At 32.9% G+C, this 26,381-nt stretch overlaps 1 protein-coding gene across 1 annotated transcript; it reads left to right on the top strand.

Moving 5' to 3' along the window:
• The first annotated feature begins 6,262 nt into the window (after nucleotides 1-6,262).
• Nucleotides 6,263-26,359, top strand: LOC127698855 (urocanate hydratase-like). The gene is made up of 20 exons (XM_052202593.1): nucleotides 6,263-6,385; nucleotides 6,754-6,884; nucleotides 9,983-10,136; nucleotides 10,835-10,963; nucleotides 12,066-12,127; nucleotides 12,314-12,380; nucleotides 12,641-12,697; nucleotides 13,211-13,297; nucleotides 16,092-16,243; nucleotides 16,529-16,637; nucleotides 17,944-18,014; nucleotides 18,512-18,609; nucleotides 19,231-19,339; nucleotides 20,298-20,386; nucleotides 21,032-21,201; nucleotides 21,606-21,705; nucleotides 23,302-23,383; nucleotides 24,516-24,564; nucleotides 25,227-25,277; nucleotides 26,213-26,359. The coding sequence occupies exons 1-20, from the start codon at nucleotides 6,263-6,265 to the stop codon at nucleotides 26,351-26,353; spliced, it is 2,031 nt and encodes a 676-aa protein (XP_052058553.1). The 3' UTR covers nucleotides 26,354-26,359.
• The last annotated feature ends 22 nt before the right edge of the window (nucleotides 26,360-26,381 follow it).

The following is a 26,381-nucleotide window of genomic DNA, read 5'->3' as shown; positions in this document are numbered from 1 at the left end:
ACTATATTCTGCGGACGAAATTAACGCAATTCAAAATTGGTTCGCAGACAATAACTTTAGTGTAAGTGTATGCATGTGCAAGAAATTTTAGTTCAATGTTCCATACCAGAATAGGAGGGTTGCGATTGATTCACGGGTTTATTGTCTTAGCTGTTTTGTAATTAGGGGCAAGAAAGGGGCCAAAAACAATTATTTGTCTGGTTTTAAGACAATTACTTGAGTATAAGAGATATTTCATTGGTCAAATTTTAACACAAGATTCCACACCACAATAGGAAGGTTGGGATTAATTTTGAGGGTTATTGTCATAGCTGTTTAGGAATTAGAGGCCAACAACAAGCATTTTTCATGTTTCAGGACAATAATTGATGTATAAGAGTGAAGATTTCTAAAAACTAGGATTTTCTGATTTCTGGACAATAACTTGAGTATAAGTCTATTTATTGCTATTTAATTGTGCCACTATGTGTTATACCGTAAAATAAAGTTTGGGATTGATTTTAGGGGTAATGACCCTATTGCATGGTTTAGTTAAAAGGGGTCAAAACCAGTACTTTGTATACATTGCTTATTTTTTTTAGCAATTTCAATGGGGTTTAATTCGAAAGTCTTCAATTCCTGGGAGTCTTTAACATGCTGAATCTAATTGGGTATTTAATATTTGGATTTTAGGGTCTGTTTTTGAAATGATTCATATATATTAAGGTCTAAAAGGTCCAAAATTAAACTTTGTTTGATTTCTTTAAAAATTATATTATTGGTGTTCCTTGATATGCTGAATCTAATTGTGTATTTAGATTTTTTTTAATTTTGAGGTCTGTCTTCAAATTGGTCCACATTAAGGTCCAAAGTGTCCAAAATACAACTTTTTTTATTTAAAAAAAAAAATGAATTGTTGGGATTCTTTGATATGCTGAATCTAAGCGTGTATTTAGATTTTTGATTTGGGGCATGGTCGGTCCACATTAAGGTCCAAAGTGTCAAAAATTAAACTTTGTTTGATTTTAAAAAGAAAAGAATGGTTGGAGTTCTTTGATATACTGAATCTAAGTGGTATTTAGATATTTGATTTTGGGCACAGTATTCAAGATGGTCCACAATGGGGTCCAAAATTGAACATTGTTTGATTTCATCAAAACTTAAATTGTTTATGTTATTTGATATTGTCAATCCATCAGTGTTTTAGATTTTTTGATTTTGTGCTTGGTTTTCAAAATTGGTCCAAATAGGGGTCCAAAATTAAACTTTGTTTGATTTCTTCAAAAATTAAATCATTGGTGTTCTTTGATGTGTGCAATCTAACAGTGTTTTAAATTTTTGATTTTGGGCCCGTTTTTCAAACTGAACCCCATAAAGGTCCAAAGTATCCAAAACAAAACCGTTTGATTTTAACAACAAATGAAACAATGTGGTTATTTGATATGCTGATCCAACCATGTATTTAGAATTTGAATATTGGACCATAATTGGTAAATGTCTAAGTTTAAAATTATTTAAGAACTTATACCACATTCATTCTGTGCCAGAAACTATGCTATTATTAGATATTTGCCCAGAATCTAAATTCAGAGATGTTATTGGACAATTAACAGAAATTTTAAGTTGGGTCATAGTTGAAAAAGATATAACATCATATCTAATTTTAGAGAACTATTTTTGTGGTTTACATCAAGGGTTCATGGAAAATAAATTGGTTCACAGACAATAACTTATTATAAGTGTATGGATGTGTAAGAAATTTTAGCACAAGGTTCCATACCACAATAGGAGGGTTGAGATATTAAAAAAATAATCAAGCTCTACATTTATAGATTTATTATAGAAATTTCAAATTGAGTCATAGTTTAAAATAGTTTTGCTGATTCAGATATATTAATTGTGGTCATAATTGTGTATGCATTGTGTTCTATTTAAAGATAGTTAACATGTTTGAATATTTTCTTATTGTTGAAAATTCCCTTGGAAATTAAAATAGACCTTTGTCCATTTGTTGAAGTGGAGTGTATGTAAGTGAAGTTTAAAAATACAATTGTGCCATACATTATGTTATGTTACATCTTAATAAAAACAAATTTATTTTTAGATAATAATCTATTTTTATCAAAAGATATATTTCATTACAATACATTGTGTAGATAAAGTTGTTGACATTGAAGGATAAGTTGCAGATATTAGATTGTGACAAATGAAAGAAAAAATATTGGGAACTATTTATTATATATATATAAAGTTTGATTACACTAAGTGTTTTTATAGAGCTAAAATTTATTTGCCTTTTTTAATTTTTGTTGTTGTTTGTTTTCCAGTTCGATAACTGTGAAATACCATGCCCGGACTGTATTAATCTATATTAATGATAAGAAATGATCGTAAAATCAATTACACAATTATAATTGGAGTGACATATTTATTTAAAAATTTTGTGTTTCCTAACTGTTGTTGATGATAAGCTCTGTAGGACAGTATAATTATATTTTGAAATTTACTGTTCATTATTAGATATTTTGAAGATATATATAATTACAGTTTTATAGATTTTTTAAAGACATTGTATTAATGATAAATGATATTTTGGAAATTATTTTTTCTTTTCTTTGGTAAATTGTGTGAAGAATTTTGTGGTAGGTATGTTTGTTATTCTGTATAAACTAATTTTCTGAATACTATTTATATTTTTATGCCTCTGCCGTAGCGGAGGGGGCATTAAGTTTTACCTTTGTCCGTCTGTACGTCCGTACATCCGTAAGTCCCAAAATTAGTTTCCGTTCACTAACTTTAGTTTGCCTCAACCAAATACTATGAAACTTATACACAATGCTGATTACCACAAAATACAGATCAAGTTTGAATTTTGGTGGCGTCACTTTTCAAGTATCGTTCTAGAGTTATTCTCCTTTACAAATGGAAAAATGCTGATATTTTCGTTTCCGTTCTCTAACTTAAGTTTGCCTCCACCAAATGTTATGATACTTACACACTATGCTTATTACCACAAAACTCAGATCAAGTACAAATTTGGGTAGCGTCACTTTTAATGTTCTTGAGTTATGTCCCTTTATAACGTTATATGCAAGCGGGGCATCATCTGTGTCCCATGGACACATTTCCCTTTTTTTTTTTGATGAAGCGAACTCCTTTAAAAACTAAGTTTATATTGTCTGTCTAAACCTGTATTTAAATTTTGGATTTTTGGGCCCAGTTTTCAAGTTGATCCAAATCAGGGTCCAAAATTAGACATTGTTTGATTTCAACAAAAAGTGAATTTATGGGGTTCTTTGAAATGCTGAATCTAACCATGTATTTAGACTTTGGATTTTTGGCTCCGTTATAAAATTGGTCTACATTGAGGTCCAAAGGGTCCTAAATTAAACTTTTGTTTAATTTCAACAAAAAATAAATTCTTGGGGTTCTTTGATATGCTGATTCTAACCATGTACTTTGATTTTGGATATTGGACCATTATAGGTAAATGTCCAATTTAAAAATTTTCAATTTTTTGACCACATTCATTTTGTGTAACAAACCTATGTTGTGTCAAATATTCAATCACAATCCAAACTCACAGCTGTTTTAAGTGTCCATACTTGCCCCAACTATTCATGGTTCGACCTCTGCGATCGTATCACCTTAGCATTTTATTTTAATTGAATTGGTTTTGTTTTTATAATTCAGGAGTTACATGAAAAATCCTAAAAATAATTATGTAAACTCATTTTTCAATTAGAATATCTCTTCTAAAGAAAGTAGAAAAAAATGCAGGATAATTGATATATTTTTTATTAGAGTAAATAAAAGATTATTCGACAAGACAAGATAAACACTTTATTTAAGTCCCAACACTTGTTAGAGATAAAATATACAACATAATAAAACAAAATCTACAAGTTAACATTATACAAGAAGTACTCTAGAAAGAGTTACGAGAGACTATAAAACAATTTTATTTACAAATAAAATTTTCGCTTTATTCATTATAACATTTCAATGCAGATTTTAGCAGTATAAAACAATCATATTTGTATTTGTAAAGAGAAATACCAGCTTTTCAGTATCAGGCACATATAAATAAGTTAAAAAAAAAACTGTCATTAACAACACGAGAAACATGTCTCTGAAAACATGAAATAATTAAAAGAACATCGTCCCAATGATCCCCACGTAGCAAATACTTATCTGTCCAACGGCAATAACTCAAAACAAGTAAATTTGGTGGATCTTTAAACTTTTAATAAATATGCTACAAGAATTATAGGCATGATGTCGAGAACATTAACAATGTTATTTATTTTAGTCTAATTTCGTTTAAAGTTTGAGAGTGCTTTCTATGAACTACTATGCAATGTTCAATATAAATTACATTTCGAAGAGACACAACTCCTGCAAAAATAATCGATCATCACTGATTATCGAACTCAAAGAATGATTGCTAATACAAATTTTATAACAATGGTACAAGTATGGTATAGGTGTGAAAGTACTTATAATTCAATTTTTATATAGCTTATATTTCCAAGGGAAATAACTCTTTCAAAATTAGTTGATCGGCACTGATTTTCGAACTTTTCCAAGCCATTGCTGATATAAACCTATGATATAAATTTATGACAATCCCTCAAGAAATGTATGTTGGCGCTCTACCCGAGGAATGTGCACTCTCCGACGACAGCCGAACGCCTGGTGGGACTTTACGGATCCCTGAAACCAAACGTCCGCCGCCCGACAACGGCATAATGAATTTCCCGGGCCGACTTTGCGGATCCACCCGTTTACCTCTAAGCGGTTTCACGTTCTCTTGAACTCTCTCTTCAAAGTTCTTTTCAACTTTCCCTCACGGTGCTTGTCCGCTATCGGACTCGTATCGGTATTTAGCTTTTGATGGATATTACCACCCGCTTTGGACTGCATTCTCAAACATCCCGACTCCAAGGAGGCTCTGATGCACGACAGCAGGTGCCGGTAAAGGCCTGACACCCGCTCTGGGAGAAGCCCCGATTAGGAGGACCAAGGCTGACCCGGACATCGCGCCAATAGACGTCCCAAACACCACAGTTCCCTGCAGGGCAAGGCTGCGAGATTCGGTGCTGAGCTCTTCCCGCTTTATTCGCCATTTCTAGGGGAATCCTAGTTAGTTTCTTTTCCTCCTCTTAGTGATATGCTTAAATTCAGCGGGTACTCTCGTCAGATATGAAATCGGATGATGATTGACTTTTAAAAAAGTCGATCTAATCGTGGTCTGCCGTCACTTTGATAAATGACCCTTTCTTCTTTTTGCCTCTCCCGTATGCTTTAGAATCGCTTTAGGCTGAGCTTGGTCAGGTTGGGAGCGCGGGAAAAACCCTAACGGGCCGTTTCCAAGACTGGCGTCCCCTCCACAGCTTTATAATGTATGACCAAATGAAGGTGTTAGATTGCTAATAATAAAATTTTCTTTTAAATTTATATTTCAAAGGGGCATAACCCTTGAAGAATAGTTGATCAGCACTGATTTTCGTACTCATCCGAGACATTGCTGATATATACCTATGACATAAATTTCATAAAAACCTGGAAAGAATTGTACACGTTAGAGCGCTTGCAACACCGGAAGCAAGGATGGATGGATGGACGGACACCCGGTATTTCTATGTCCCTGTACCGCGTAGCCCGGGAGAGATAAAACATTACGGATATATGCATATACATGACAATTTTAACAAAACATTGTTTTTAATCTTCAACTTCACCAGTATAATTAAAACATACTCTATTTCTACCTTAATATTTAGTTAAAGACTATAGTTGCAACTACGATTGACAGTATCTACCAGATATATTAAGAAATAAATAATTTCTACACCATGCACATTTTTTAACATACTATATGTACGTAATTTTTTTTATCATTTGACATAATTTTGTCATACCATTCTTATTACACGTCTTGTTTTATTATGAAAACATGTTTGATTGTCATGAAATAATAATGCCCCAAATGGCTGCTCTATTATTTTTTTTTTCTCATTAAAAATACTCTTTATATTTTTTCATTTATTCTCTCTTTTAGTTTCGATTTTATTCATTGTACATATACATGATATATGTGTACTGTATAGTTTTTCTGTTGTCCTACACTTAGTAATTCCTAAGGTATTTCCTGTGAAACAAACACCAACTGGACATACTTAATCTTAGATATGCTTTATCGTACCAATGATAATATACTGTACTTATAAGTTATGTTCAGTCAATTTACTTGTAAGTATTTATCTCCGTTTAGATTATAATGTCTTCGCTGAAAGAGATATGTGACGGTATCCCAGACCCTCTCCCACCGAGGCGTCAGAGGGATGATACAGTCCCACATGCACCGATCAGGACACCTGATCTAACACCGGCCGAACAGAGGGTAAGTTCGCACACTTTAATTATTGAGATCAATATAAGTTTTCTGTTCAATTTGTCTCGATCCTGTTAGTTTTGTTTACCTCCAGTCAAAGGTTCAAGAACAGTTGTGGACATAAGATTCCGGTACCCTCTTGTCTATGTACTGCACAATCTTTCACAGGGAAACCTCATAAATCATAAATAATTACTGACATTAGGTATATTTCATATTCCCTGACAATAGTGACTGGTTATATGATAGTACCCAATGACATTGTGCAGCTGTCTGAATACCATTAAGTATCTAAGATTTTGTGATAATACTTCAAACTAAACGGTAGATAAAACAATGTGATTTAATTAATGACCAAATTTACATTTACTTTCTAGCTAGCACTACAGAATGCACTACGATACTTTCCACCAGACCAGCATGAAATTTTAGCCCATGAGTTTGCCGATGAATTACGTAATTACGGCCATATATACATGTACAGGCTTTTACCTTCGTTTGATATGAGGTAAAATATACCATAACCAAAACTAGGAAATTATTTCGCTTTCTTCACTAGCCTCGATATTGTTTTTTGAAGCTATATGGTCATATGACCTGTACTGACATGACATATGATTGATACAGTAATTTTTTATAAATTTCTTGTTACTAAAGCGTTAATATCATTCAAAACACAAAGGTTTTCCTATCCCAATATATATATATGGCACTAGCCTGATTTGGCACAACAAATAGGAATTTTGCGTTTTCAACGCTCTTCAAAAAGTAAAATCACAAAAATACTGAACTCCGAGGAAAATTCAAAAAGGAAAGTCCCTAATCAAATGGCAAAATCAAAAGCTCAAACACATCAAACGAATGGATAACAACTGTCATATTCCTGACTTAGTACAGGCATTTTCTTATGTAGATTGAACCTGGTTTTATAGCTTATATGCAATTAATTTGGACTACTTACTGCGTGTATTCCAGTGCCAGGCCAACTGCTGAGTCTTTTTAGACGAAAAACTATAACAAAAATACCGAACTCCAACGTAAATTCGAAAAGGGGAAAAGTCTATAAAACTGACAAAATCAAACGTTAGACTTTATAACCCAACGGAACGAACAGAAAAAAAACTTGTCATATTCCTGACCTGGTAAAGGCATTTTTTGGGAAGTTAAACCTCATGCACTGCGTATTACATTATAAGACTGGTATCTTTGATGAGTTTTACAACCACTGGGTCGATGTCACTGTTGATGGACGTTTCTACCTCGATTTAACATTGGCGTAGCTTACGTTTAGGCAACCGAGGCAGTTAGTTGCCTCGGTAAAAAAAAAATATGAAAAAAAATAAAATTAAAAAACTTTTCTTCATAATCTTTTAAACAATTTTCACAAAATGCAGCAGACTCGTTACCAAACGCGTACACACCGACTTGTATTGTCTTGTTGCCGTTATTGATTCATACCCTTTCAAGACTTATGGAAACATTTCCTTCCTCTAATTGGAAATCCCTATCCATTTGCGGTAGTTTTCACTAATCTTAATATGTCAAAGTCAAAGAAATCGGCACAACTGAAGCTTGCAAATTTATATAATGCTACCCCAATCAACATCAGTATAATATATATGATCCAACTCATGAAGGTATGATTATCACCTGCCCAGTTGGGGGTGCTCTTATACTGACAAGGAATATCCTTGATACGGTCATTTCCGATGATTTTCTGATAGTATGGTAGTTGTAATCAATGTTCATTTGCTGTGCATGAAATACCAATAATTCGGTCATTATCTGTAAATTAACTGTTACTTAACCGTAAATATAATTTAGAACACTAAGGTTTTCCTACCCTTATACATATATGGCCTAAGTCTGAATTGGCACAACACTTGGAATTTTTGGTTTTTATTGCTCTATAACTTCGTAATTGGCCTTCCAACTGTTTGAATTCCAGCACCAGGTCCACTGCTGAGTCTTATGTAGACAAAACATGCGTATTACGTGTTATATTATAAGCCCGGTATTTTTTATTAAATTTTTACAACCACTGGGACGATGTCGCTGTTGATGGACGTTTCGACCCCGAGGGTTTAGTCAGTCCAGTTGTGGGTGCTTCTGTATTGACATGATAGAGCTTTAATACGGTCATTTACTGTGAATTTATTGTGATCGAAGAGTTAATAACATTCAAAAACGCTAAGGTTGTCCTTCCCCAAAACATATATGGCCTTAGCCAGATTTAGCACAACATTTTGAAACTTTATTTTCAAATTATCTTCATTTTTGTAGTTGATTTGGCCTTCCAACTGTTTGGATTTCAGCGCCAGGCCAACTTCTGATTTTCTTCTAGACGAAACGCGCGTATTATGTTTTACATTACAAGCCTGGTATCTTTGATGAGGTTTTTTTCATATACTTGACATATGAGTTTAAAGAACATCAATAAATACCTTAATGGGTATCCGTTTTATACATGTAAATACGCTTAAACCTGGTTTAAACAAGTAATTTTATTGTGCATTGGGCTGATTACTTAATTAACTATAACTTTAGTGTTGTTATCTGTTGTAGTGGTATTTCATACATTAGATGCACAAAAGAAAGAATGACCAGAAACGACTATCTTTAGTGTTTTTATTTTGTTTGCATCTATGTAATAGTATATTTTTACCTATATTTGTTTTATGTTATGAGAAATTGACAGGCTGTAACAAAACATAAAACTTCTTGCTGCTCCGTCTGTCAAGCAAATTAATGAAAACATTGTTTTCAAACATCAGTACTAGCGATTATTTAACCTTACGAGTTCCTTCAGAACATTTCTGGTTCGAATCTCTGCGTTTGAGAAATGTGGGGATTGCACGTTCTCCGAAAATGAAAGATTTCTTTAACAACAAATCTCAATAAGTGTCCAGTATGTGAATTGTTTTACAATTCATTTAGTAACTCTTAAATTAATTTAGCATTACAGGCAAAATTAGAATGCTAATGTCAACTTCTCATAACATAAAATTTACGGTACCAATTAGAATCGCATTTCGGTAATTTATGCATCTTCAGTGATGCCTGTAACGATTTAAATCAAATTTACCGAATGGTGTTTTCATCAAGTGATCGTCCTTTACTAGTATGTATAATTCCACTGGATGTTAAACGATTAAGTCAAATTTTATATGTTCCTGCTTTTGTATTTTTGTATTATCCTACTGGGACCTATCTTCGCTAGCCAAGGGTTACGATCCACTTCCCTCCTCTCCACGTGGAGAGGAGGGAAGTGGATCGTAACCCTTGGCTAGCGAAGATGACTGGCACCAAGTTTTGATTGTTTCTATATTTCTTTTCATAAACAAATTCAAAATATTTTTGTTTTCATGCTTCCTCTTTTGAGTCCCCTTTGATATTAGTATTACAGACTGCAAAATAGTAAGTATAGACATGGACGATAATTATGACGGTTTGGCTGTTTGAATTTAGGTGCAATGAAAGCCAAATATGCGATTTAGCAAACACTATATAATATAATCAACACTCAAATTAGAAAGAAGTTGTAAATCAAATTATAGTTTCAATTGTCACCACGCCATTTCAACTTATAAGGGTTGTTTATTGCAGAGCATATCCAATTGACGAGATACCTGGGAGAAACAGACAAGCAGCAGCAATCATCCATATGATACTTAATAACTTAGACCCTCATGTGGCCCAATTTCCACAAGAATTGGTTACATATGGAGGAAACGGGCAGGTTTTCTCGAACTGGGCCCAGGTATTACTTGAAAAAATAGTATTATGATTTTTAACACATTTTTTATACGCGTACGAAGATAGTCATTCATTAATGGTCAAATCAGTTACATCACGATTGGTGTGTGCAATTTGCTATACATGCAGAGAACGTAGAAGTAAGAGAACTTGGAGAACTCTCACTTGGAGAACAATAACCAGTACTTAATAAGCACTAGACTGAGGAAAATATTATCATTTTCTGTGTTCATAAATAGGAAAAGGACATGCATGTACATGGAACAGCAGTCAAAAATTTCCACTAAATACTAGAAGGGTACAATAGATAAATACATATGTGCAAGTAACAAAGGAAACGTTCAAACAATACGAACACCAAAAAAAAAATATTAGTGAAATCAGAGAGAAAACGATTTTCAGCTATTACAGGTTGAGAGTCTGCATTTGTTCGTGATAGTGAAAATGCAAGACTAACAGAAACTACATGAAAAAGTAACTCACTTAGAATTGAAGAAAAAATCATACATTAAGATTTATCTTCACGTTATAAGCATAAGATTAAAATATTGTAATAAAGTCTTATTTGTGAATAAACTCATACCAGAATTAAAATTTTGTACGCCAAATAGTATGTTTTTGACCTATTTTGTAAAGCCTTCCTGTTCTTTTGAAATTTCTTTTAATTGTACACATCTCATAATGACGATATGTTTGATTCAGTTTTGGATCACCCTCTCCTACCTCTCAGAAATGTCTGAAGAACAAACGTTAGTGATGTACTCCGGTCATCCAATGGGACTATTCCCAAGTAGCCCGGCAGCACCAAGGCTCGTTATAACTAACGGTATGGTAGGTACACATTATTCAGTTTCTTTTCTGCTTATTCAGTACACTGTGTCCTTGTCTTTCATAAGCACCAAGTCTTATCATCAACAACCTAATGGTATGTTTATTTAAACCTTGTACACACTGGTCATAGTATGGACTATATCAAAGTAGCACTGAAAAATTTGTATAACCAGCAACACTGAAAGTATTCTTCATTGTTGTTTTATGTTGGACCATTTCCAAGCAGTATAATAGTCCAACACTTGAGATAACCAAATTGAATGTCTTTACCTGTTTATGATACAAATGGGAGGTTTACCTAGCTATAAAACCCGGATTAACCAACCATTTTTTTCCAGGAAAATACCTATGACAGTTGTTTTTCATTCGTTCCGTTGGTTGAAAAGTCGAGCATTTGGACTTTCCTTTTTTTTAATTTACCTTGGAGTTCGATATTTTTCAAATCAAACGATAAAACCCCAGGAAAAAACAAATAAAAGTTTTTTCACGGTTTTATATGCGGCCAAAACAACAACAACATGTAAACTAGCTATAAAACAGATTTTACCCACCATTTTCTTCGAAAAATGCCTGACCATATCCGGAATATAGCAGTTGTTTTTCACTTGTTCCGTTGATTGATAAAGTTTGATTTTGTCAGTTTTCATGGACTTCCCCTTTTGTAGTTGCCTTTGAGACTGGTATTTTTATTATACTTTTTTAATATGATCCTTCTTTTACCCTGCATACTCTGAGATTCTGGAAACAAACAAATTATGTAGTTGCAACCTCCAAATTCCAAAAAAAACCAAACAAAACAGACGACGACGGGCCTATGACAAAAATACAATACTCAAATATTATTGGTATCATTTGATACTGTTCTCTCTAATGAACAAAATTTCAGCTTTTTTAAACAAAGTTTATGATGAATTGTGGATTGTCTTCCAGCAGTCAATACTAGGACAAAATGTGAATTATGAAACACCTATTAAAGAATAAAGTAACAATCTTTTTTTTTAATGTATTTTATGAATAACAAATCGTTTTGGTTTAAAAAAAAGTATCAATACTTTGTCCTATTACCGAGAACAAACTCATTAAATTTTTTTTTATATTATAGGTCATACCAAACTACTCATCAAGAGAAATGTACGAGAAAATGTTTGCACTCGGAAACACAATGTAAGTTTTCTTTTTTAAACTGAGTTAATTCTAAATACTGTTTTTGGGTGCATGATATTGGAATGATTACATCTCTACCTGAACATAGGCTACAAATGAAATTCTAAATAACGCGAGTAATGGTTGGTCATTGGTAGATTGTACGAAAACTGATAGAGTAGTTTTAACTGTTTCATTTTTAATCAGGTATGGTCAGATGACAGCTGGTAGTTTCTGCTATATAGGACCACAAGGGATAGTTCATGGCACAACGGTAAGCTAAATTATACTGAAGTTGTGATTCTAAGTTTTCCTCCGAACATGGATTTACTGATTGACAACGCCGCTTTATGGTGAACGATACAGAAATGAAAGTCCAGACTCTCTATTGTCAAACGGATAAAGAATATATTATTAATATACATAAAAAAAACTTTAATGATCTTCATTGACGACTTTTTAATGTTCAATATATAAATACTACATTCAAACAAATCTTATTTCTTGATGTCACATCTCACTTTAATATTTTAGTTGACAGTACTGAATGCAGCTAGGCGACATCTGGGTACCACGGATATGAGGGGAAAGGTAAACCAGCATTTGTTTATTTACAAATTTACAAAGACAATTTTTGCTATATTTTAAGCGTAACATTAGTTTGCCTTCATCAAAATAGACCTTCCGAATATACTTTCTTTTCTTTTTATAATTTGTTATTTTCACACAATCATTTTTGTGAGATGCTTGACGGCTGATCAAAACATTATTATCATTATTAATATTTGCATATTTTATGTTTATCGACATTTATGAAAATATAAAATTAGAAGATACCAAAGTTCAATTATTAAACAATATGCGCATTTCGAAAATATTTGTCTTCAGTGGTGATCGAAACCAAATATTCGAAAATCTAGAAGTTTCAAATATAAAACAGCAAAAAACACAAAAATCTAGTTGCAGAAAACCGGTATAATGTAATGATAACCTTATATTGTTTTGATAATTAAAAGAGTATAAAATGTATGAGTATACACTGTTATTCTAACAGCCAGTTCCCGAGAAGATAAAATGTATATATAAATATAAATTCGATTTTAGGTGTTCGTTACATCTGGATTGGGTGGAATGAGTGGGGCACAACCAAAGGCAGCAACAATATGTGGATGTATAAGTGTAACAGCTGAGGTACACCTGTTCAATATCAAACAAAACATTTTTTATAGTCTCTCGTAACTGAAAATGAACAAATAAAAAAATGCTGGAGGGGTCATGTCCCTAGTTATACGACCGCAAAAATTTAAAAATTTTTGGTCGTATATTGGTATGACGTTGGCGTCGTCGTCGTCGTCCGAAGACACATTGGTTTTCGCACTCTAACTTTAGTTTAAGTGAATGGATCTCCGTGAAATTTTACCATAAGGTTCAATACCACAAAAGGAAGGTTGGGATTGATTTTGGGGGTAATTGCCTCAAAATTTTAGGAATTAGGGGCCAAAAAAGGGGCAAAAAACAAGCATTTTTCTAGTTTCATGATAATAACTTGTGTGTAAGTGTATGGATCTTTCTGAAATTGAACTACAAGGTTCCATATCACAAAGGGAAAGCTGGAATTGAGTTTGGGGGCAAAAATAGCATTTTTCTAGTTTCCAGACAATTACTTGTGTTCAAGTGTATGGATCTCTCTGAAATTGTACTGCAAAGTACCATACCACAAAGGGAAGGCTGGGATTGATTTTGGGGGTAATTGCCTCAAAATTTTAGGAATTAGGGACCAAAAAGGGGAAAAAACAAGCATTTTTCTAGTTTCAGGACAATAACTTGTGTGTTAGTGTATTGATCTTTATGAAATTGTACTACAAGGTTCCATATCACAAGAGGAAAGCTGGGTTTGAGTTTGGGGGTAATTGCCCTAAACGTTTAGGATTTTGGGGCCAAAAAGGGGCCTTAAAACAAGCATTTTTCTAGTTTCCAGACAATAACTTGTGTTCAAGTGTATGGATCTCTCTGAAATTGTACTGCAAGGTACCATACCACAAAGGGAAGGCTGGGATTGAGTTTGGGGGTGATGAATCATAAGGGGTTTTAAAAAATTTGGGGGGGGGGGGATTTTTTGTTTTCCTTTTTTTCTTTTTTTCCTTTTTTTTTTTCTTTTAAAATTTTCCATTTTAAGTTGGTTATTTCTGATTTATATTTAAAAGCAAATAATAATGATATGGTAGGAGATACACACCAAACAGGATGTGTAAATTATTATATAATAAGTATTGTACAATAGCAAGAAATTTTCAATTGCACAGTATTGCACAATAGCAAGAAATCTTCCATTGCACAGTATTGCGCAATAGCAAGAAATCTTCAATTGCACAGTATTGCGCAATAGCAAGAAATATCCAATAGCACAATATTGCGCAATAGCAAAAAAATGTCAATTGTACAGTATTGCTCAATAGTAAGAAATATTCAATTGCACAGTATTGTGCAAAAGAAGATACTTCGTATAAAATGCTTATTTCTTGACCTATTTCAATGGGGTTTTATTCTTGAATTCTTGGGGTTCTTTAATATGCTGAATCTAACCGTGTATTAAGTTTTTGGATTTTGGGCCCCGTTTTTAAATTGGTCCACATTGAGGTCCAAAGGGTCCAAAATTAAACTTTGTTTGATTTCATCAAAAATTGAATTATTGGGGTTCTTTGATATGCCGAATCTAACCGTGTATTTAGATTCTTAATTTTTGGTTCCGTTTTCAAATTGGTCTACATTAAGGTCCAAAGGGTCCAAAATCAAACTTAGTTTGATTTTAACAAAAATTGAATTCTTAGGGTTCTTTGATATCCTGAATCTAAACATGTATTTAGATTTTTGATTATGGGCCCAGTTTTCAAGTTGGTCCAAATCGGGGTCCAAAATTAAACTTTGTTTGATTTCAACAAAAATTGAATTATTGGGGTTCTTTGATATGCTGAATCTAACCATGTATTTAGATTTTTGATTTTTGGGCCCCGTTATGAACTTTGTCCACATTGAGGTCAAAACGGTCCAAAATTAAACTTTGTTTGATTTCATCAAAAATTGAATTATTGGGGTTCTTTGATATGCTGAATCTAACCATGTATTTAGATTTTGGATATTGGACCATAATAGGTGAATGTCCAATTTAAAATTTTTAAGTTCTTAGACCACATTCATTCTGTGTCAGTAACCTATGCTGTGTCAAATATTCAATCACAATCCAAATTCAGAGCTGTATCAAGCTTGAATGTTGTGTCCATACTTGCCCCGACTGTTCAGGGTTCGACCTCTGCGGTCGTATCAAGCTGCGCCCTGCGGAGCATTTTATTTTTATTTTGCTTTCATGTTCTTTTTTTTTTGTTTTGACTATTATTATTTTTTTGTTTGAAGTTGTCACACTTTCACACTATTTATTTTCTCTTTAATGAAATACTATACTGATTTAACAATTATAGCGTATTTAAATGCTTTCGTGGATATGCATACAGTGTATGCCTCGTAAAGAAACCAATACTTCAACTAGAAAATACAAAAAGTAAACCAAACGTTGTAACTATATATTCCACAGTGTTTAGTCGATGATAGTTTTTAAGATAAGCGGTTTTCTGTTATGCTTCATTTTGAGTCGTTATCAAAGCAGTAAAGCTGTAAAAATGAGCTGCTCTTATTCAACTGCTTTGTTGTTGTTCTTGTGTTCTTGTGTTCATTGTCAATTGTAATTGAAGCAGAAAATTTACACAAATACGAAAAAAAAATGATCACCTTAAAATGATATTAAAACTCCAGAAAGCGTTTCCACACCCAAATACATTAAACGTGTGTAAGCAACAAGTTAGTATTATCATTTTGGGAAAATGACACTACCACTGTTATCAAGCATCTGTAAAATATCAAGATTGTCAGAATAATAATCAAAGTAACAAAAGGAGAAGATAGTGAATTTTAAATGTGGCTTTTTATCACTTAGGTAAGTAAAGAGGCTTTAGAGAAACGCCACAACCAAGGATGGGTTGCAACCATCGCAAACAACTTGGACGAATGTATTGGTAAAATACGACACGCAAGACGTCAGAAAGAAGCTATCAGCATTGGGTATCATGGAAATATTGTAGATTTATGGTTAGTATGTTAACATGATGATTAATAACCAATTCTTTTTTAATTACTAGTATGTTTTGTCTGCATTCAGTTTATTTTCTTCTAAAAAATATACGCAAAAAGTGAATGGTATATACGGCTAGGAAAATTGATAATAGCAAATATAGTATATATATTCTAGAATATCTGGACCACATTCTCAGCACGTTTTCGACAACAAAAAATTTATCAATTATTCAAAAAAATAATTTAAGTGTCTTTTAACCAAGAAAAGTTATTACTATAGTTATTTTTTTATACTGATAGGGAAAGATTCGTAGAAGAATATGAGAATACAGGCGATCTATTAGTAGAACTAGGTTCAGATCAAACCTCATGTCACAATCCATATCTTGGAGGATATTATCCTGTGCAGGTATTTTACAAATGTTGATCTGTGGGCAATTGCTCACTGATAATACCCCGCTATAAGTATTCGGTGAACAGGAAGTTGATAAGCGATGGTTGAAAAAATGCATCACTCGGTTGAGCATGCTCACATAAAGTTTGATTCCAGACCGGTAGACCCTGGGAAAGTTGCGACGAAAATTTCATATATATTTGTAAGAATATGACAAAATTTAATGTACATTTAAACAAAATGTACATTTTTCATATTGTTACACAAACTTGGACAAATTTACGTCATAGGCTGGGCAGTTGGTATGTCTCTACTCACGATAGAAGAACTGAGATCATCGTATGGGTCTCAAATTGTAGAAATAAGAATATGAAAGTGTTCGATTAACAGGAACGTAATGAGTGATAAATGTGAAAATGCATCACATTGTATAGTATGCTTACATGAACCTTGGTACCAATTGTTAGGAAGTTCTTATTTGTAGTTCCTGAGAAATAGGCGAAGAAATTTTATAGGACGGAAACACGGTCGGAAGGATGGACAGAAACACGGACAGACGTAAACCAGTATACGCCATTTCCTTCTTTGCAGCGGGGGTATAAATATGAAGTTAAAATTCACACAAAAACCAACAAAATTGGATCGAAATGATCGACATCGCAATGTCTCAAACCGAAGTGATATCAGCTCTGGTGACAAAGTATTTGCATAAAAGCATTTCCTTTTAAGTGTGCGTCATTATGCGATTCTAGGGTCATATCTAGTAAAAAGTGTAACGGAAAGTAATACAACAAAGCAAGTAAAAATACTAATAATATAAAACAGATGATAGATAACTTGTAAGGTCTATTACAGTATTTATACATTTAAACTTCACAAACCAACCTATTCGATTATATTAAGTCGGTCTTCCCTGTTGAAGTAGCTTTTCTTGTTAAAAGTTCACCACTTTATTGGTAAATTCACTATATGTATCATGAATACATTCTCTTGTTGATAGCACAAACTTGGACAAATTTACGTCATAGGCTGGGCAGTTGGTATGTTTCTACTCACGATAGAAGAACTGAGATCATCGTATGGGTCTCAAATTGTAGTTTTGAGTTGCACTTTTTGTCAATTTGGAAAAGGTATTATACTCAAATCTTCTCATCTCTAAAATTTCAAATCAAAGTTTAATTAAAACAAATTATACTTATCTGCACAACGTTTCTTACCTGTAAAGAAATATAAAAATATACTTGACCTATACCCATTTTTTACTCATTGTAACGGTACACCATGTGGACCACGAATTTGACGCTCAAATCCCATATTTCAGCTAACGTATGATGAGTCGAGGATTATGATGCATGAAGATCCAATAAGGTTCAAGAATCTAGTACAGGAAAGGCAAGTTTAAAACAAACACAGAAACTATCGTACAAACAAAAATATGCCCAAAATTGCTATCTCCGTTTACCATTCTTATAGAAGAAACCCAAACTCCAGTTAGCGAAACATAATCCAAATGAAATCTTTGTTAAAGAAAAGTATATAAGATCTTACAAATGAGAACGAGGAATACATTAACGATATAGTTATAACATATGTATTTATTGTTAAACTTAAAATTTATTGTCCGAAGACAAAACTCATCGAGGATAACATGTTTATAATTTTGTACGCAACACGCGGGTTTCGTTTACAAAAGACTCATCAGTGACGCTCCAAACAAAAACATTATTAGGCCAAATATAGTAATAAGTTGAATTACACAATGACATTGATATCATACGTATATTTTGGATAAAAATATCAAATAATTTGTTTCTATACAGGCGTACTTAAGCATTTTAAAACTTTGACAATAAACTGGAATCATAGTTGCCATTTTGTCTTTGTTTTAGCCTCAGAAGACAGGTCACAGCAATCAATAAGCTGTCTAACCTTGGACTGTATTTTTGGGACTATGGAAATGCGTTTCTTTTGGAAGCTTCAAGAGCGGGTAAATACTGACATTTTTTAGGACTACTATAATAGTAATGAAAATAAATTCAAAAAAGAAAATATAATAATTTAGTGTGTTTTTCATATTGAGAACCTAAGTGACCGGGTGGTCTAGAAAATTTTGTAAATATCCAAATTCATGTACAGGTCATTTTGCTTTCGTTTTAATGTCGATCGTATTATGCCAGAAAGAGCAATTTACACTAAATCTATCAGTTGTTTGTTCTCAGCTTTTTATCGCAAGTCGATGGTTTACACCGAAAAAGTAAGAAAACTGTTAGTGGCAATCAAAAGAATAAGTCGAAAAAAAATCATAAAAGATAAACAAGACATACTATACGCAGGAAACATAAATTGTAGCCAACGAATGCCATGAAAAACCAGAGGTGAACTCAGGTACTCCGTAAGGGAAAGCATTTCTAGCTCCAATAATGGGCTTCCATCGAATTGTTGCTCCTTTCTGTGCCATATCACAAACGAAGCAAATAATCAAAGGACTGGGGCTATGACAAACGGAACATATTCTTGATCATCTATGACACTGAAATTCTGCAGAGCTCAACCAAGTAGGGTGAAATTTTTGCATAACTCTACATTATGTCTATCACTATATTTTCAGGAGCTGACGTAGGAAGAGATGAAAGTGCCACTGGAACCTTGTTCCGCTATCCATCATATGTACAGGACATTATGGGAGATATATTTTCTTTGGGATTTGGTCCGTTTAGGTATTGTTCGTTTCTTATGTCAGTACATCTAATAGTAACCAAGAGTGCTCTATCAATGATATATACTACTCTCATATAAAAGATTCTGATTCAACCAGAAAAAAAACCAATTGTGTCATAATAACTCTACATTTAAACATCTGCGCAAGTATTGTGATTATCCCATTGTGAAACGGATCAACCCACTTCCCTTGTATAAGAGAAAACGATTCACCTATATTGGATCGCAAAAGCTTTGGTTAAACACTTAAACTTCAACTTCCAAGACACTTATTGGAATCTATCAATAGTTCTCTTATGAATTATGCAACAATTCGGATTAAAAATGAAAGGGTTTTCATTTGATCATCAATTTAAGTTTCTTTTCAAGCTTGTGTAAAAGAGAGGCGAAAGATACCAAAGTGACATTCAAACTCATATTAAAGTCAAAAATAAACTGACAACACCATGGCTAAAACAGAAAAAGACCAACAGACAAACAACAGTAGACAAAACGCAACATAGAAAACTAAAGACTGAACAACACCAACCCCACCAAAAACTTGGGGTGATCTCAGGTGCTCCGGAAGGGTAAGCAGATCCTGCTCCGCATATGGCACCCGTTACTTGTAATTTGTAATTTGGTAAAATAACATTTTCATTCATCTTTAGTTAATTTAAAAAAAAACCCAGTATAAACGATTTTTTCATACCCTTTTACCTAAGAAATAAGTTTAATTCGTAACTCTTTATATAACATCGTGTTTGAAGTATTCTGTTAAGTTTTAATCATAAATGAAAATATCAAATGAAAGACCAAAGGAAAAATTATTGCATCAGCACTATATTAGAAGGGATAGAAAAAGTTATATTCCTTGATCATTGAGGAATAATTTTTACTTTGTAATGTGAATAAAAATAAATTTTGCCTAATACTTTCTACTATTGTGGTACTTTTTGGAATACGTTCTATATGCAGATGGGTGTGTACATCAGGATGTCCGAGTGACTTGGACACAACGGATGAAATTTCAGCCAATGTCTTGGAGGATATTATAAATGAAGGAGGTAAAAGGGCGGCTTAATATGAAATAGTGCTAGGGAATCAATTATTATTGATTAAAAGAAGGGTCGCTGTTTTATAAACAAAAACAAAAAAATTTATCGACTAATTTTGAAAAACAAATGGTTTTATTGCTTTGAAAATTGATATGACTAATTTTTTTCCTGATTGGTATATTATTGAATCAAAGTTAAACAAAACAATGCTGATTTTATGCATTAAAAAGAATCTTGAATTTACACAGAAAAGTAATATTTGTTATATCGGGTCCTGAATAGAAAGTAACATTTTCCTAACGACTGACAGAACATAAACTCACCATAGATACAGTCATGATTAAAAGTTTGTACGCCAGAAGCGCGTTTCGTCTACAAAAGACCCACCAGTAAGGCTCATATCAAAAGTTAAAAAGGCCAAATAAAGTACGAATTTGAAGAGCATTATTTGCGTAATATTATAAGGCCAATAACAAAAAAGATATATTCTTGAGTTCATTTTTCGAAAGTTATTCATACAGTGTATGTAACAATACCACTTTTAACTAGACTTATAAGATTCTGTGTAAAAATTGTTTTTTCTCAAGTTAAGTTTTATATATTTTTTTAAAAGATTTTTTGTCGAAAACTGTCATTATGGCACTGATATTTCAGTTCCAGAAACTATAAAACAACAGTACAATGATAATATAAGATGGATTCGTGAAGCAAAGAATAATAAATTAGTAGTTGGATCACAGGCACGAATATTGTATTCAGATCAAGTGGGCAGAACAAAAATAGCCACTGCTTTCAACAATGCTGTCAAGGACGGTAAACTAAAGGTAAGAAGTATTTAATTGTGAGGGTGATGGAACTTGAAGAATAACAGAAGATGCTTAACGATGTCGAAGCACCCGGTCTCGCTCCTTTTGGAGTTCGTGCGATTGCTACACGTTTTCTCTTAGTTTTGTATAATTAAAATGAATTTATTGGTTTTGAACTTCTGTAAAGTACTTTTGCGTCTTATTTTGCATTCATGTAGTAGTTTTTTTTCAATTTTTATGCTGCATCTGCAATCTTAGTTACAAGGGATATTTTTTATCAATTGCATGGTTTTGCATTTATATTTGTATATAGTGATTTTTGAACATTTTAGCACAAACTATAAGATAAGATATATTTTATTACCAATTAAGGACCCACAAGGGGCAAACTATATATTTTCACAATCTTGTACTACTTTCAGGGTCCGGTTGTTATTAGCAGAGATCACCATGATGTCAGTGGTACAGATAGTCCATTCAGAGAAACTTCCAATATATATGACGGTTCAGCATTTTGTGCAGGTTAAATTCAGACACACTAATTTGAATTTGTCTGTGTCTTGTCAATAACCTTTCACGTATTTAATTCTGCGTTTCATGCTTTAAAAAAATGAACTTTGACACTATTGGTTCTTCAATGGATATCATAATTGCTGATCAGGTTGTAAAATATATATTGAAGTATCATACTTTAAATATACAATAATCGTTTATTTTGGAAATCTTTTTAAATTAAAGAATGGTTCTCCCTTATGCATAGCTCTGATTCTTTGTCCATATTTTGCTTCAAAATGAAAATGACAGTCGAGTATCAATGAAGAGACATTAATTGTCGAAATGTGCATCGGGTGCAGTAAAATTGGGACCGTTAATCTATTTCTAGTATAAATACTAAACACTTGCAATTTCGAGATTTTTTTTTAACACGAAACGGTTGATTCTGGACATATATTCCTTAAAACACATTTTAATATTTTAATATCAGTTAATGGTGGGATTCGTGTTGCTCAGTCTTTAGTTTTCTATTTTGTGTTTTGTGTACTGTTGTTTGTCTGTTGTTTTTTTTTTCTTTTTTAACCATGGCGTTGTCAGTTAAGGTAGCACAATACAAAGATTTTTTTACTTCCAATCTCCAACCTTGAAAATGCTGTTACTTTCTAAAATATGCATATAAATTAATAAAAGAGGTACATATAGATAGATAAAAGATTAATCTTTTAAATGAATGCAATATTTTTGTTATGCAATCATTATGTAATCAATTATCATGCAATTAATGGCAAAATCTTGGTCAGTTCACTTGAATGAATTTAGCTCTTTCATCTCTATAACTATACAGGAAATTTTAACGAAATCTTAATCAACACAGCAGGAGCTACAAAGGGGTGTCTCAAATTATCGCTATGGTATTCCATTCTCTCATAAATCTGTAATTAGTGTAAACATCCTTACCACATAAAAGTAGATGATGTTTGATTAGGTGTAAAATTTTATCTATACATTCTATCCAAAATCTGAGACACCCTTTTGTAGATAATGGCTCTAGGAACAACATATAATAAAATCAACCCTCTAGGGGTTACCATGAAGAAGCTAATTTCAATTGAAAGTGGAAATTTCTTGAAAAGTTTTGTAGACACAGTTAACATTATAATTGATTACATAATTGTTGTATGATACTAACATTGCATTAATTTGAAAGAGTAATCTGTTAGCTATCCATAAATACCACTTTTATAAATTTTCAAGCATTATAAAGAAAGTTACAGCATTTTAAAACTGGGGAATTGGAGGTATAAAATCTTTGTATTGTGCTACCTTAAATTTCGACTTATGAGTTTGAATGTCCCTTTGGTATCTTTCGTCCCTCTTTTAATGATCACAGCACCCAATCACAAACGAAATGATGGTCAATCGAAAATGATAAGTCAAATTAAAACAGACAAATCAATGACACAGATGAAAATTCGGACCAATGCAGACGAATAAATGCAAGTTCAGTACAAACTTCTTAAAACCCCTACTCAAGAGCTAAAGAGGGGCGTCCGTTATGTAACACTTACAACTGAATTTACTCATAGTAACAAAGCACTTTGGAGAATTTTTTTTATTCTATAGATATGGCAGTCCAGAACGTAATAGGTGATGCATGCCGAGGAGCCACATGGGTTGCCTTACACAATGGTGGTGGCTGTGGATGGTAATATGTTAATCAAATATTATCAATGTCCGGTGAAATAGATTAAAACGAATTTTAATAGGAATACTCATATAGATTAAAAAATCAGAATAAAAGAAATATCAGTGCAAATACATATTGCAAGAAAATGTATCATCGGAAAATGAAATATGAATGCCTTTTCTACAGCACAAAAAGATAGAAAGCAATTCCAGTCGAACAAATAAGGTATATAAAAAAATAATATTATTACACTGCTTTTTAGGAAGAATGAAAATAAGCTAGAATTATCCTTGAACTTCACTTTCCGCTATATAGATGATGTCCTCTCTAGAAAAATGAAAACAACACGTAAATAATTCAATGTTTGGAAACTCGGTTGAACGCATCTATCCCATAGAACTTGAAATAAAGGATACAACAGATACAGTTAAGTAAGCCTCATATCTTGATTAACATCTAGAATTGATAATGAGGGTCGGTTGTGGGCAAAACTTTACGACAAAAGAGATGATTTCAGCTTCCCAATAGTGAACTTTCCATTTCTATGTAGCAACATTCCAGCAGCTCCTTCAAATGGAGTCTTTAGCTCCCATTTGATACGATATTCAAGGGCTTGCATTTCCTATTCATGATTTCCTTGATAGAGGTTTGCTGCTCACAAGGAAGCTATTTAACTAAGAGTTCAAAGTGGTAAAGTTGAAATCATCCCTTCGAAATTTTTACGGACGCCATCACGAGTTGGTTGACCGTTATGGAATATCAGTTTCACAGATGACGACGGATATGTTCCAATTGTCGTAACCACAATCCTATCCCCGAATGTGACTTATCACCGGGATTGTAATTACACGACACGACAGGTGCCACAAATGGAGCAGGATCTGCTTACCCTTCCAGAGCACCTGATATCACCCCCGGTTTTTGGTGGGGTTCGTGTTGCTCAGTCTGTAGTTTTCTATGTTGTGTTTTGTTTACTGTTGTTTGTCTTTTGGTCTTTTTCGTTTTTTGCCATGGGTTGTCAGTTTATTTTCGACTTATGAGTTTGAAAATCCCTTTGGTATCTTTCGCTTCTCTTTTTCTATCTTTTTTGACGGTTTCAGCTTTTGCCAGATTCTACAGGAATTTTCTGACAAAACATTATTATTTTCAGGGGTGAAGTTATAAATGGAGGATTTGGATTGGTGCTTGATGGTACACAGGTATATAAATATCTACAATCAACTTATATTTCATTTCAAAGAATGATACTTATTTGCAAACATTTTTAACTTTCCTGGAGTAAAACTGTTATTGAAAATATTTTTTTCCCATTGGTTTAGGGGGAGTTTAATAATACAAAATGCAGAAGAACAAACAAATTACTTAAGTTGAATGGACAATCAAACATATACCTACAAACTCAGCAATGACGTGTAGTTGCTTTCATGGAGGTCTTTTGGACAGGTGGATAGTTATCAAATTGGCAATCATGCTCCATTTCCTTGTTTTTATATACACAACAATCATTATACAGCTACAAGGTAGTTAAATTCTGCTTAACAATCAATCTTTCTAAGAGAATGTTTAAAAATTTAAAGAATGCACCAATCTAAAATCTTTCTAAAGGCACTGGTTTATCATATTTCCCATAATTGAATAATGAAGATCTTTGCACTGAATTAAGACTTTTATTACTTTGACTGACTGTATATAATGCAACCCTACCCTTGAAGTATAAACCTCTTGATTTACCTGTTACATAATTGGATATTACAAACTGCAATTTGGTTAAAAACTATTAGACTGAAAGGCAGGGCAGCAACACTTCAGAGTGAAATCACAATAATATCATTCATGTGACTGACTATTAAATTTATTTCAGGATGCTGGCGACAGAGCACAAAAAATGTTGGCCTGGGATGTATCAAATGGGGTAATTCATTTCATTTAAACATCTGGTCTGATGTCAGGCATTGACCAAGCATTTTATTACTATGATATATTGTTCCATATATATTCACAACTTCAGTTTGCCCTGCTCCTTATATTTGAATGTTGCATGGATATCATTTCACAATTTTGCTCTGAAAATACTGTTAACATAAAGGGGTTTGCTAATCAAGCTTTGATTGCAGATATCTACTTTTACACTTTATACAATATGAACAGTTTTCCAGTGGTTCTTTTTTTCAAGTTTTTGTATGAAGTGCAAAAATAGCAAAAAGCACTGACTAAGATTCATACAAAATATAACATCTACGTCATTTGGTCTCTAGTAGAGAGTTGTCTCGTTGGCAATCATACCATATCTTCTTATTTTTATAATGAGAAAACAATTCTACAAAACTGTTCAATGTATAACCCTATGTCCTAGTGTGTATTGAGCATATAGGGCATGGTTCAAACACATTAGTAAATTAGTTCTTATATGGTCTTTGACACATTCCCCATTTCCATTCTAAATTTTAGTATTTAACCATAGTAAATTAGATCATACAATCCATGGTAGTGTTAACTAAGAATGAGTCCTCACTTACATGTCTAATACAAGAGATAAATAAGTTACCTAAAATGGTGTGTAAATGTGTGTGGCCTCAGAGATTTCAACAGTACCCACCAAATTCAGAAATAATATAAATAATCTTCAAAATATCAGCAAAAACTTTTCTTTTATTCCAATATAGTGTTCCATACACAATAAAGCATTTTCTAAGAAGTGAGTATACCATCTTTGGCTAATTTGTCAAATGTAAATGACATATGATCCAAAAGAAACAATTACCACAATAAAAACTGGAAGCAAAATATCCAAGCAATGAGAAAACATCTAATTATACAGCCATATCTAACTAAAATTGACCATTGCAGGTTGCTAGAAGATGTTGGTCAGGTAACAACAATGCAGAAGAGACAATCTGTAGAACTATGGACCATAACAAATCACTGAAAGTTACATTACCAAATCATGTTCAGGACCTGGATCTATTAGACAGGGCATTACAGGAGTAAATGGGCAAATAAGACAGAGCTTTACAGG

This window comes from Mytilus californianus, unplaced genomic scaffold (genome assembly GCF_021869535.1).
Source record: "Mytilus californianus isolate M0D057914Y unplaced genomic scaffold, xbMytCali1.0.p SCAF_1, whole genome shotgun sequence".
Lineage (NCBI taxonomy): Eukaryota > Metazoa > Mollusca > Bivalvia > Mytilida > Mytilidae > Mytilus > Mytilus californianus.
This window is presented reverse-complemented; position numbering and strand designations above follow the sequence as displayed.